This window comes from Rhododendron vialii, chromosome 12a (genome assembly GCF_030253575.1).
Source record: "Rhododendron vialii isolate Sample 1 chromosome 12a, ASM3025357v1".
In the NCBI taxonomy this organism is placed as follows: domain Eukaryota; kingdom Viridiplantae; phylum Streptophyta; class Magnoliopsida; order Ericales; family Ericaceae; genus Rhododendron; species Rhododendron vialii.
The window spans coordinates 5,180,264-5,194,841 of NC_080568.1; the positions used below are offsets into that span (position 1 = coordinate 5,180,264).

The 14,578-nt window shown below is 35.9% G+C and overlaps 1 protein-coding gene across 1 annotated transcript; it reads left to right on the forward strand.

Annotated features, from left to right (window-relative positions):
* The first annotated feature begins 7,859 nt into the window (after positions 1-7,859).
* LOC131310223 (pterin-4-alpha-carbinolamine dehydratase 2, mitochondrial-like) lies at positions 7,860-13,686 on the forward strand. Its single transcript, XM_058337135.1, has 6 exons — positions 7,860-8,137; positions 8,242-8,340; positions 9,637-9,722; positions 9,804-9,927; positions 11,922-11,990; positions 13,353-13,686. Exons 1-6 carry the CDS (start codon positions 7,996-7,998, stop codon positions 13,439-13,441), a joined length of 609 nt encoding a protein of 202 aa, XP_058193118.1. The 5' UTR covers positions 7,860-7,995; the 3' UTR covers positions 13,442-13,686.
* Positions 13,687-14,578: the final 892 nt, after the last annotated feature.

Below are 14,578 nucleotides of genomic sequence, written 5' to 3' on the forward strand. Positions count from 1 at the left end.
TATATAACAAAATACCAAGCATGATTCTGACAAAGTACCTATAGATATAGTAGAAATGTATGTAATTTTTTTGATTATAAGTTACCTAACAAAATACCAAGCATGTGTAGACACTCCAATCTAGGTTTTCAAATCAGTTTACTTTCGGTTTTTAATTTTCCAATGATGAAATGGATCAAGAATACTCCGGGAATGTCGAGTGGTTGAGTTTTGAGTATTTGGTACCCTTTTAACCCTAACCAAACCTAACCTTTACCCTACTGTCACGCGTTGATTCAAACCTAGCGTGTGCTAGTCAAAGTGTCAGGTATTGGTCAAATTGTTAGGTTTGACCATTGACCAAGGCAGGGTGGCTTTGATTGGCGCGCACAAGTTCTTAACTCGCGTGCGCTAGTCAACCCTTTTCGTTGACCTGTGCGCACTAGTTTAAAACCCGTGCGCGCTGATCAGAGCTCTGGTCAAACTTGTTGTATTCAACATGTAGAAATCATGATTAGGGGAGTACAACACGTGGGAACCTTTCAATCTGTCGAAAAAGCAGTCTTCAGCGAGGAGGAGTGTGTTTGTTTTTGTTTTTGTCCAGAATGGAGCTCGCCGGACTGATGCGTTTGTTTTTGTTTAATATTTTTAGTTCCTTCTTTTTTTTCCAGATTGTTGTAGTGTTTGGGATGAAATACTTGTGATGCCCTCCATTTTAAAGGACAAGAGAGACGGCGTTAGGGGTGGGGATCAAATTGACACACATTTTAAACATTGAGAACGAAATTGGACAAATATTACATTGTAGACAAAATTAGCCATTCGCTAATAATTTGGAACCAAAAAAGTAAATAAGCCTTCTCCTTGTAATCTCATTTGGGACAAAACTTCTTGAGAAATGAGCATATCATACTAATCTTAGTAATCTAGCTGTACCTTTGTTTTTGTTTTTTTCAAGGTTTTTGTCTACTTCTAATGTCACATGTAATCTCTCCAACATCGTTGGGGACGTGTTTCTCCGACTCCACTCATATCTCCCGACAGTTTCCTTGTAGGCTAGTACTCTCTCCAACATTATTATATCCCCTCATTCATAATTGCAGAATCTATGGTAAGTATTTAGTTGAACCACCCCCACGCACTCCGTCCGGGCCGTCCCCTTTCAAAATGTTCACTACGATTTTGCGTATAATTTTTAATAAATTATATTTCTCAAAGTGTATTATATTTTGTGTTTTTAAAATCATTAGTATCAAACAAGATTCATATTGTCTTTTTAGCATAATTAGGAAGTGCAAGTGAATTAGCTCCCATTCTAAGGGCCAAAAATGAAGATTATTTTCTTCTTTTTTTAGCATAATTAGAACTTAATAAAGCATTGTCATCTTCTAATAGCAGAATCTTAGCGAAACATAATGATTGTAAATTAAGAACATGTTAAATTAATTTTTAGTCTAAATGCAGAAATAAAAAAATTAAATTAAGGGGGGCAGCATTTTGAATTAAATTTATGACAAAAGATTTAAACAAATTTCAGTAAAGCTTAAAAAAAAAAAGGCCAAAACAATGTACTTTTTTATTTATTTAAAAGTTTCAACTTTGATCCATTTTTTTGTTTCTCACGTCAAAATAAATAGAAAAGGTCAAATATTTTGTCTAAAACTTCAAATAAAGGTTTTAATTTAGGCTAAACTTGAACTTACCTCCTTCTTTTGTATTTTTGGGTAGATCATATATAACTTCTTATCTGCCTATTAAATGGAAAATACACACCCTAGTCTAGGGCTTTTAGGCTTCCTGGCTGCTGGCCGGTGAGGGTGAGCATTTTGGCGGGTGGAGAATGAGGTAAGTAAAAATGTGAAATAAATATATGGGTTAAAACTATAATAATTTTGGAAGAAGTGCAAACATATTGAATTAAAGAGATACTAATAGTAGTATATACTCATCGATATGATCATAAGGCCAGGGGAATCTGTGCAAAGATTCCCACAGTCCTTACCTCCTTAAGGTACCATTAGTTTTACGGAATTAATTTTCACATTCTCCTTTCATTCAAATGCATTCTTTTCTTTGTTTCGTAGTGATCATGTGAAATTATATGATTACTCTTTTCATGTGCGAAGGAAGAAGTGCATGATGGGTAATTTTGTAATTATACATGAATAAAGACAAAAAAAAAAAAAGGAATTCACTTGGACAAAAAGGAAGCGTGAAAATCAATTTCCAAGTTTTATCGCTCATTTATACTATCGGTCTTGCTATCATCAGCTAACGATAAGCACTCTGAAAGACAAAAAAAACGTATATTTTTATATATTTTACACCCTTAATATACATTTACACACTTATTATTATAAATGTATTGAACTGATTTTAAAATTTTCCTTATGCTATTGCAAAATCTAGGACATGGGAGAGGGTTATCTGTGCAGAGATCCCCACAGTCCTTAACCACACGTTATTGGGCTGAGTCAACTAATCTCCCGATTCCCAGTACTCTCTCTAACATTATTGCATGCCCCCTCATCTTTTACTGTTTTGCAAAATCCTGCACGTGATATAACGTATATTTTATCGGTCACTTGACGACCGGCCCCTAATAAACAAGTCACGTCCGCTTGGCAACTGCGAGATCATGTATGTTGCCGATTAAAGTACTTCATCCGTCTCAATTTAAATGTCTATTAGGGATTGTGGTGTGTTTGGGAGGTCGTGGTGGGGGGTGCATGTGGGTGTGAAAGAGAGAGGGGGGCAAAGTCAGGATTTAACGGGAAAAAAACACATGTTACCAATTCCATTATCAATTTAATAAAAAACAACTTTGGGAGTAAAATCGATTTTTTTAAAAGTTTAAAAGACGTCTAATAGACATCGAGTATAAAGTTCGGGGAATATTTTGAATTTTTCCCTTTTAAGAGTAAAGGCTTCCATGTGAAAGTGCGGCTTATGTAGTTCACTATTCTTTACTACTCCCCATAAACCTTTGTCTATTTAAATGTCTGCAATGAAGTTTTTTAAAAGTTTAAAAGACGTCTAATAAACATCGAGTATAAAGTTTGGGGAATATTTTGAATTTTTCCCTTTTAAGAGTAAAGGCTTCCATGTGAAAGTGGGGCTTATGTAGTTCACTATTCTTTACTACACCCCATAAACCTTTGTCTATTTAAATGTCCGCAATGAAGTTAAGATCTTGTTCTTTGTCAATGGCTTCCGCACTCTAATTACATGGTGGTGCGAATAGCTGGGTCATTCAATTAGTTTCAAACACAACTCCAGACTTTCAGGAATCAAGAAATCGGCGACCCAGACAATAGAAGAGAGAGTCGGGTTCAGGTCCATAACCAGAGCGGGTGCGATGCTGTATGTAATGACTAATTCCGCGTTGTTTCAATTGATAAATGGATTATTTCATCCGTCCCAAATATCTTGTCCATTTTTAGCATACATTTTTGAATTACTTTTATATCTATGATGTATTTTTTATGACTTTAAAAATTTTGTTTAATAGATAAAATCGATATCTATCAATTAAGAATCATATTGTATATTTAACTAAAACATTATACATTTCAAATATAAATATTTTTCTGACATGTCCGGAATAGAATAAGTGGACAAGAAATTTGGGACAGAGGGAGCAGATATTAGTTATTTATGTAAAATTTGTCACCATTTTCATCATTATCGAATAAACTACAAGATTTATAACCATCGTATCAACGTAAATTTTATTATGTCATGTTCAGTGTGATAAATTTACAAATAGACAAATTCTTCCTTTTTATGTCACTTTTTGACATAAAAAAGTGACACTTACACAAACTCATTCACATTAAACATGGGACCCACAAACACTTTGTGGGCCCCATGTTTAAAATGAGTGAATTTGTGTGATTGTGTGTGGTTATATATTAGTAATTGTTTACAAAACTCTCGTACGTTTTGTCCAATTTCAAAACGACATATATCATTCAAATAAAAAAAAATGATTAATATTTTTCCAAAATCAAATGTACCTAAAAACTACCTTAGTTATCGTATTAAGAGCTAAAAAATCATAACATAGTTTTAATTAAAGACCTGGTCAAATACATAAAATCGTTGTATAGAGCTAAAGTTGTATTAGAGTGAAAATAGAATTGAAAGAACAGGTATAAAGAATTTGCTTTGATTCAAGTTCTGTAAATGGGTATGTTTGATCTACTTTTCTTTGACATCCTTTCGAAAGTCATGTGTTTTTAGAGCCTCCTCATTTCAAGACCAAATATTATGGTTCAAAATGCATTTTTTTTAGTTCGTCCAAAATTTCTTTCATAGGTGACAAAAAAGAAGAAGGGAAAAGATCACATCTTCCATCTATTCTATAGGTAATACGTCTCTTACCATTTTCTTGATCACTAGATCTTTGTTTTCTTCCTTTTGGGTCACTCCTTAGGTTTAATTTGACTTTGTTCATACTTTATGCTGTGTTTTACCCTTGACCTTGATTTCTCACATTTTTCGTATGAATTCCATTTATCGCAATTTTTTATAAGGCTATCCACAATAGCATAATCAAAAGTAATAGGTTTCTAAAGTTAACAATGGTTGTGAAAAATATGGCTCACAATAGTATAATCAAACTTAGCAACCTTAGAAATAATCAAATTTTGGGCTGTGGATAACCAAAACTAGCAACCTTTTGTAAATAACCAAATTTAATAGGCCCCACATATTTTCAATCAATTACACCCATCATTATGCAAAAAATTTCTCTCGCTTCCCTTTTCCCCTCTCTCTCTCTCTCTCTCTCTCTCTCTCTCTCTCTCTCTCTCTCTCTTTATTTTTCAAAAATGTTTTTAAAAATATATATATTTTACTACTAAAAAACTATTTTTTAAAAAAATAAATTTTCCCCAAAAATTACTCCCTCCGTCCCAATTTTGAATTGCTTATATATATCTTTCAATCTATAATGTTTTTCATAATTTTGAAAAAATTTGTATTATAAGACTAATCGAGAGCTATCTAACAAGATCCATATTGCATATTTTTTAAGATCCACATTGAAAGATATAGGTAATAGAAATAAAAGAGACAAATGGAATAATGGACAACCAAAATGGGACGGAAGGAGTATTTTCTTTTGAAAAACTGTTTGCTTTTAAAATATGTTCCCTCTACTTATGTTCTCCATGATATTTATGTGTTTTTATGTATTTATGTATTTTCATGTTATGAAGGTGATTATCTACACTCGGACCTATGGAAGGGTTCTGCCAGTTAATGCATAAGGTTGTGAAGTTGAGGAACAAGTGAGTTTCTTTTCTATTATTTATTTCTTATAATTTCATTTATGCGGGGAATTTTAGATGATCTATTTCTATTATTTTATTACTAGCAGCAATCTCGTGCTACGCACAGGAATCGGAATAAAATGTTAAATTATAATATATACTGTTATTATTTTCAACCATAAAAGGATTTTTGTTTCTTTGATTTTCATATACAATGCGAAAAATTGTTGAAATTTTGCCTTTTGTATAATGAGGGTAGAGGAGTTGAGTTAACATGAACGTGCATTGCTACTCGTAAATTTAAAATCACGTTAACAGTATGTATCTTACTTCCAAACATTGCAATACATGTTTTCGCATGTTTAAACTAAAGTACCTCTATTTTGAAGCACGTAAGAGCCTTGAGAGAATTTTTTTTTTTGTTTATTTTAGTCAAGATTGGTCAATTAGAATAAGATCAAGTTATGTATAGATAAATTTCTTTCTCTCTTAATATTTGCTTGTATACGATTCAAGTTGGGTAATTAATTAAATGATAAAAGAAGTTGGAGAAAAATCCATATATGTAAAAGGCATCAAGGCCATCTCATATGTCTAGATAAAACAAATCCTAATCAATCAGGATTCATACACATACACTAGATCGGACAAGTGATCAAGAGAGTCAAATAAAACATACAAAGATCAAGAAAGTAAACTAAAGAAAAATATTATCCAAAAAAAAATTACACTCTCTACACGTTTTCATTTGAAAATACAATGAATTCATTTGAAAATATTACGAAAAAGTGTAGCGAGGGTAGATGTGGGGAAAATTGCGAGGGAAAGTTTTGAAAGTTTTTTTTCCTTATTAAGTGAAAAACAAATAGAATGATAGATGAATACTAGTTGATGAGATGGATTTTAGTCTCATTTTTTATTTTTCTGAAAAAAGAGCATGCCATGTGTCATAATAAGTCACGCTTGGTAATTTCTTTAACATGGCTCCTTTCCTTCGTTTTTCTATTTAATTAGGTTACAAAAAACGTATTAAATCCAGGGATACAAGAATCTCCGTGAATTTAGATAATTGGGATAATGCTGAGGGGTGGGATGCCCAGGAAGACCCTAGGTGGGATATGATTGTGGGTGGCATACCGGTGATGATCGACGATGATCATGAAAGTAAAAAAGATAAAGAAAATGATAATAATCCTGGTGGATTCTACAAATATAGGCATTTTGTGGGTTCATTGAGACGTTTGTTATGGTTTAAATTATAAGCCAGTTTTTAATTCACAAATGTATATTTGTGAATGTTGCGAATATCATGTGTAAATGAATAGTTCGGATAGAATTGACTTTTTGATTGATCTAGACACTTGGGTTCCTATGAATGAAGATATACACGTGCTTAGTACATAACTATATATCATTGTGCTCATTTGAAGAATGAGACAAAAAGAAATTTGAGTGAGAACTTTTTTTTCATATTTTCATATACATCACTCCACTTCCCAAAAACAGTTAAAGTCCTGTCGAGTTCCAGTCCCATCCGGTTTGAATCATGTGGGTCCATTCAGAGCCCATAACAATGACCGGAATAATACATTTTTGTAAAAATCGTCGAGTACTTCAGAAGTGAAAAAAATCATGTTCAATCGTATGCCAATCAATGGCATATATTCTGTAACGCGTAACAGAAAGTCTACCCTTATCGATCCAAATTTCCGATCGGAATCCCGACGCCCCTCCGGACACATTCCGGCCACCGGAAGGCCGATCCAAGCCGTCCAAAAATTCTATAAAAAAAAACCGAATGGGCTATCGCGGGAATAAACGGCATCCGACGTGTGTAGATGGCCGATCCAAACAATCCATTTTTGTGTTTGGATCGGCCAAAAATGGAGTGTTTGGATCGGCCAAAAATGGAGTGTTAGGACAGGATCTTAATTCCCAAAAAGTCTCACTAAAAATTCTCATCCCTCCCCATGTTCTCTCTTTCTCAATTTCTGAAAATTGAAAAATAAAATTTTGAAAAATCTAGGATTAAGGATTTCAGGCTTTTGAGCCTAACTACGTTTGTTTGTTTATGGTATTTATAGAAATAAAACATGGAAGCTAAAAATTATGTTTACCCGTTATCAACTAATAAATTTTTGAAATCCATTTATGTCACGTGAGTTCAAATTCAGTGTTAATTTTGTGCAACATAATTGTGTGTTTTGAAAACATATCGATGAATATCCGATAAACATAGTATCTAGATACTTGAAACTTTCCCGTAATTTCCACCGTAAGAGAAGCGATAATTTGAAGGGCCAACAGAGCATTGAAGGGGACATCGAAGAGCTTGCCCGTGGCTACATCTTCCGCTCAGGAATACAATGGTGCGATCCAAATTTTAGAACCAGGTAGTGTTAACCATAGTTGTCAAAGGTGCGCCTAGACACAAGGTGAGACACATCTCCAGCGCCTTGCTGACCCCAGGCGAGGCGATTTTAAAAAAGCGAGCAAAAAGCGCAAAAGAGAGACAAGGCGAGAAAAATGATGAGGAGCAAAAAAAACTCGCTTCTTTCAAATCGATAAAAAAACACATTTTCTTTCAAAAAAGCGCACATAGCACAATTACTTTCAAAAATAATTATTTCTTCGCATGCTCCTCCCTTCAAAAAGGGGCGCGCCTCGCCTTGAGCCTCGGTGCACCATCCGCCGTTGACAACTGTGGTGTTAGCCAAACCAGTAAGAAAAAGTTTGAATGCGATTTCCTGTTAAGTTCACAAGCTTGGTTTTATATATAGAACAAGGCAGCGGGACATTGACGAGGAGACGGAAGAACTTGTTGGAGGCTTCTTCTTCCGATGAGGAAGACAAGGATGAGATCCAAATTTTAGAACCAGGTAGTGTTAACCTAACCAATGAGAAAAAGTTTGAATGCGTTACATCCTTTTTCCTCGATCTTCGATCAACAGTTAATGTAATCAAGTTCACAAGCTTGGTATAGAACAAGGCAGCGGTGCATTGTTGAGGAGACGTAAGAGGTTGATCGAGGTTTCTTCTTCCGCCAAGGAACGCAAGGATGCGAGCCAAATTTCAAAACCAGGTAGTGTTAACCTAACCAGTAAGAAAGAGTTTGATTGCTTTACATCATTGAGCCATTTACCGGCCGGTCCTGTTTAGATGGCCATCTTCCCCCTAACTCCAGCCCTTTCTTCCCATATTCACCACACACAACAGTCTCGTCTTCCGATTGTGACGACTTCCGATTGTGACGACCACTGGATCGCTTGGCTTGTACACGCCTCTGTCTCTGTGTAGGTTCAACGACAGAGACATATCACCGTGACCCTCGATTCGCCATATGTACTTGATGCCGTGACAGGGGGCGTTTGATCGACGGATCGGAGGAGCGCTAATTCCTGTGGACCTCCAGTTTGATCGCTTTGACGTAAATTGAACAGGGAAGCCACAGCTTCGAACTAGAGCAGAAAGCAATACCAAAATTAGTTCTATTGGTCCTATTTGTTAGAATAACAGACTCAACTTTTGTTAATTTAAATTTTGGTTATTGAACTTAAGGGTATTCTTATTCATGCACATGAAATGTTCGATGAAATGTGTAAGTGAAACTTTAGTTGTTCAAATCCAGTTAATCTAGTTGTAGATCATAATTTTTGAAAGAGCTATTTTGTTGTGTTTTGAAACCCAGCAAATTTCACTAGCTCGAAGCTAATGATATTCAATAGGTGGTGATTGTGTTTTCAAATTCACGAGCTCAAAACTGTTTTGTTGTGTTTTGAAACCCAGTAAAATTCACAAATTTTTTTTTTCAAGGAAATTCGAACTAATGAAATTCACGAGCTCAAAGCTCGTAAAATTCATGAGTTCGAAATATCAGAATTAGTGAAACTCAGTGAAATTCGCATGCTCCAAGTAAGTGAAATTCACGTGTTCGAAAGCTAGTGAAATGCACGAGCTCCAAGTTAGTGAAACTCACGAGTTCAAAAGCTAGTGAATTTCACGAGCTCAAAATTAGTGAATTTCACTTACTTCTGTGGTTGCCGGCCGAAAAAGTCGTCGGCCGGAAAAATTTGCTTGACGGAGGTATTTGTTGGCCGGAAGTGGTTGCTAGGCGGAGGTGAGAGGGGAATGAAGTAAAAAATTGCATTTAATGAATTTCAATAGTCTTTGAATTTTGAAGGGTAAAAGAGCAATTTTATCATGGGGTTGTCTTTGGAGGTAATTAAAAACTGAATTCATCCTTAATGAGAATTAAGTGCACCTTTCTATCCTTGGAGGTAATTTGCTGTTCCCAAATGATCATTCGGGCCAGTGGCCCCCACCGGGTGCTTTTTGCCTTCGCCTCTGCTTGTCAGTAATTTTGTGATTTCCTTGTCAGATTTGTCAGCCAAGAAGTGTGTGCCATGCAACTCCATAGAGATGAGGGTCATGACAGAACAAGCAGCACATGAATTGATCTCACAGGTTCACATTTTAGATCCGAGTTTGGTATATTTATGTCGCTTCCTCCTTTTTTAGGTATTTATAAGCTGGTTTCTTGTTTAGGTTCCTGAATGGGACTTGGTAAATGAAGGCGGAAGATTGAGGTTAAGCCGGTCATGGAAAGTCAAGACTTTCTTGAAAGGCTTGGAGTTCTTTCAGGCTGTTGCTAATGTTGCTGAAGCAGAAGGTATCTCACTAATCTCATATCAAAACTCATCTAAATTGCTGATACTCTTTTAAGAGCTTGAGGTCTGGGTAGTCTTGAGGAACACATAATCTGAAGCTGCATCTCCAGCATGTTCATCTTAAGCAAAGTGCATCAAAACTTAATCCTATGCCCACATTGGTGTTAAATGTTAATGGTTGATCATGAACTTAAGTAAATACTAAGAATGGATTCTTTTAAATTTGTTATGCATCAATCACTAATTTGAAGACAACAATACTATGGAGGAAGTTGAACAACCTTTGAACTTGCCTACCCTTGTTTCTACTGCTATACTCGCCATTCCATCTAGAGGAAGGAGGTAACAAGCATGATACAAAATTCTAGCATGATCTGCTTACTAACCCATTAACTCAGTACACGCATATACGGCACTATATAAGTGGATCCTGTAGCTCTCAACAATAAGACTCACAAGATCTTAGTCAAATTTCCCTCTCATTGTTTCCAAGGTCTTAGTTATTTTTTCTTTCTTGTGCATTGGTTCTTTGGTTGTATAATTATGCAAAGTCTATTGAGTGGAGTTTCTCGTGACTGAATATGCTGCCACAGTGGACTTGCTCTTTTGAGAAATGCAACCATGTTGACGCAAGGCCGGCTCATGAGGTAAGCCGGGAAAGCTGCAACTTCCAGCCCCCGAATTTTGGTCCAAAATTGAGGCCCAATTGTAATGTAATTTTCATATTAATATTAGAATGTTTCTAAATAAAAATACAATTATATCTTATTTTCTTCAAAAACTCTTGCAATAATATCATAATTGTATCCTTTTAGTTTAACTCTTTTTTTTTTGTTTTGTTATTTTTGTACTTTTATCATTTTTAAAAAAAAAATATGAATATATAAGGTGCTCAATATAAGGAATTTGCTTCGAGCCTCCAAAATATATGAGCCGGCCCTGCGTTGAAGTGTCAATGACTGAATAGCAATGTCATAGTTGGGAAGATATCATTCAAAAATTTTGCCATCCTCGAAGGGACATGAATTGAATTTTGATTGTGCTGGTTTTTCATTCTGTTAAACTCTATACAAGTTCATTGGTAGAGAAACTTTAGTGAAGCCATGATTTCCCAGCCAGATAGAGATGATTAGTCAAATTGTTGGTGGTAGCCCTAAAAGAATGCTCCAGTGGATCTTGTTTTAGGATTTTTAGTTTAGACATGCCAAGATGTGACACGAAGATGCTTTAATATTTTGATGTCACATTTATTTCGGTTGGTTTTCTTTTGTGGAGTTGCACTATTCTGTTAGAATAAGGAATTATCCATTTTCTGGGTGGGACTGGAGTAGTGGCTGTCAGATTAAACCCAATGATCCATGAATGGAAAAAGTGCAAAGATGGAGGTTTTTGGATTGAGCATATACAATAGGAGCTTGTGGCTTATGCATACTGCTTTCCTTTTTCTTCTTCTTGTCAGATTCTGCAGGATCCACACCTTTCTGCCTTAGTTCTGGAATCCCCTATTTTCATTATAATCTCCGTGATATGGCTGTTGTGGGGTATTCCATCTATTGATCTCATTTCTCATAAGTGTTGCTTAATTTCAATCTCATGCATAGGAGAGAGACATTCTTCTTCCTTCTCCGGCATGTATATTATGAATCATTATTTTCCTGTACCTCACACCACAAAATGAAGATCTAATATACATTCTTCAGTTTTCTTCAAGTAAGGTATCACCAATATAAAACACAATATTGTTTGTTGTAATGTTTATGCAATGCAATTTGTGTGAATCAGTTTAGGTTTTCCCATGTTTACAAGTCCATTGAACAATGAGCCTATGTTGCTGTCCTTTCAAATTTGTGGGCTCAAATCAGATGAGATACCTCTTTGTAGGCTCAGTGTCCTAACTTGGTCCACTTTTTGACATTATTCTTTTGGCGTAATCCACATTCTGGTAAACTATGTTTTGTTGGTTATAGCACTAAGGAAATCAAGCCTTTCATTACAGGTCATCATCCAGATCTTCATCTTGTTGAATGGAACAAAGTCAAAATTGAGATATGGACACATGCTGTTGGTAAGAATCATCTGTTTAATGAGCGTTCATGCTTTTGTTTTTTTAGTTTATTTTTGTGATGATGTTGTTTCTTTCAAGGGCCTACAATATTAATAGGTGAAAATAATACATTGATATTAACTTGGACTACATTATAGTTATAAAGATCGGCGTTAGATCGAGTGTGTACAATCATGGGCACTACTACGACTCTAAAAGCCTGCCAGCTTAGCTCTTGGAGTATTATGATCTAAGAAGCACATAAATGGATACAGAACATGGAATTCTGAAAAACTGGCACATGGACAGCAAAAAAAGAAGAAGCAGATTTTATTGTACACACTATAAATAGCAACGACAAAGGAGTAGGGGGTCAGACTTCGTGAACTAGAACTCTATCTCTATTCTCTCACCCTCAATACACTTGGTTTCATCTCTTTGCTTGGTTGAAATTGATTGACCAAGATCTCTTGCTCCTTTGCTGACTTAATCCTCGGATGGCACGCAGCCAAATCCTATTTGTGTGTGAGTCTTTGACAGGTTCTTGCTTTTGTAGGCCTATTCGTGTATATTCATGTTTGTGTCAAAAGTGTTCGACTTAAACCCTCTAATTTTGTGTTGGATTCAAATCGTGTTAATGGGTCGTGTCTAAAATCCCACCCCTACCCCTAAATACAACGACCTATTAGGTGCGTCGGTATGAAGAGACAAACAACAATCCTGACATCATAACAAGTGCACAGTGGAATTTAAAATGATTGACTAGAGGTTGTAAGCTCCAAATACCTTGAAAGATTTGATATGCTAGTGTGGTGGACTATCCCATTTGAGGCAATGAGGTGGACCGTCACAACCTGACTGGTTAGAGCATCTCCATCATCATAGTCTTTACGTTTAGCAGTGGTAAAATAGCATATTGCAGCAGAAAACACTCGCTCCAGTTGAGTATTGTATCTCGTGCTAAGATAGTATTATGCTACTGTCGTATTCCCTATCTAGTATAGAAAATAGAATGTTATGTTTTATTATTACGCTTTTGAAAGAGAATAATAAATGTGGAGTTGGACACCACATGCAAATCGATATTAAGTGCTCTTTCGTTGTGTTGAAATAGAATAAAATGCTACTCCAGTAGAGATGCTCTGACTGATTGGATATGAAACAAGTAAATAAAAATGAGAAGCGGGAAAAAAAAACAAAATCAATAAACATGAAATAAGCCATCTAGAAATTTGTTAACATATTTATACATATATTTTTGCAGAATCAAAATATCTTTGGGATCATTGTTCTTCCAGTTGCCTTCACAGTACTCATTGTTTCAGTTGGTCAAAACTATGTGAACGAGAACGCATAAATGTATATGTTTGACTTGTTGTGCAGGTGGACTTACAGAAAGCGATTTCATTATTGCTGCTAAGATCGATCGGCTCAACCTGCATGATCTCGTGCATAGAAAAGCTTGCAAATGACTAATGGACAGAAGTACGCAAGGGCTCAAAGCCTCCAATGTTAATAATTAAGTACCACAGCTCTGTGAAACTAAGTAGTCGCTCAGTCAATGGCAATAATTCTGTATGGATAGATATCTTATATGCAGTTCAACTCAATTTCCTTTCATCTCATCATTGTGCCTAAACATCTGTCAAACCAATTCCAGTTTCTTTTTTCTTCTTCTCGTAAACATTTCACAGCTAAAGATATGACTGGTTCGTTATACGCCATAGTCTGCCTGCAGCTTAGTATTTGGGTGTCCGTTTATTGATTGAGCAGGCTTGGTTTGACATTTTTCACAATTTACACTTTGCCTCTTTCACAGTGCACCTGAAGCTTGCTTGACCTGACCAATATTACCACTTACAACCTGTTTTAATAAGATAAAAACGATAAAAGAACCGCAATTGTTTAGCCTCCCTCAAGCTCCTAGCATTTTGATCTTAGGATCTTGGGTAGCTCGAAAGGTTAACAAGTCCATGACTGCATCCATTGCAAGTTTTTCAAGTCTAAGATCAGCCCCACATAAGCCCAGTACCTCAATAAAGCATGATTGAGAATTGGAAATTGATAGATACGCACCCACCAACCATCCACGTTTAACAAAAGGTAGACTTCCTATTTTAAGATTTTTACATGGAAGTCTACCTTACGGTTTCACTTTGGCAACTCTAATACAACTACACACAATTGTACAAAGTACAAACACTTCGCGTGCACCCTCAGGGTCCTACACAATGTGTGTGGGATGGCGGGCTGTAGGGCGGGCTGGGCGGTTCGGTCGTCCATTTCAACAATGGACTGCTTGGGTTTTATTCTGAACAATGGATTGATCTAGACCGTCCATTGCTCAGATTAAAATCCAAGCCGTCCGCGTCAAAATGGACAGCCGGATCGGCTGCCCTACAGCCCTTGTAGTGCAGGATATCCAATTTCGGGTGGGGATACCCACATGAATGTATGCATGTGATTGTAGAATACTAGAAGTTTTGCAATTGTATCCTGAATTTTTCGTTTCTTACTGTACCATCAGAATTTGATTCTGAAGGTTGTGATTGACCAAAAAAATGTCAAGGGGAACACAATGTCGTTATTCGTTTCAAATGTGGCGATTG

Excerpts from the sequence above, each read along its gene's own strand:
- LOC131310223 (XM_058337135.1), top strand. The coding sequence starts at position 7,996 with ATGCGATTTCCTGTTAAGTTCACAAGCTTGGTTTTATATATAGAACAA. Across the intron at positions 8,138-8,241 it reads GATCCAAATTTTAGAACCAG|AACAAGGCAGCGGTGCATTG; the intron begins GTAGTGTTAACC and ends AGCTTGGTATAG. Across the intron at positions 9,723-9,803 it reads CACATGAATTGATCTCACAG|GTTCCTGAATGGGACTTGGT; the intron begins GTTCACATTTTA and ends TTTCTTGTTTAG.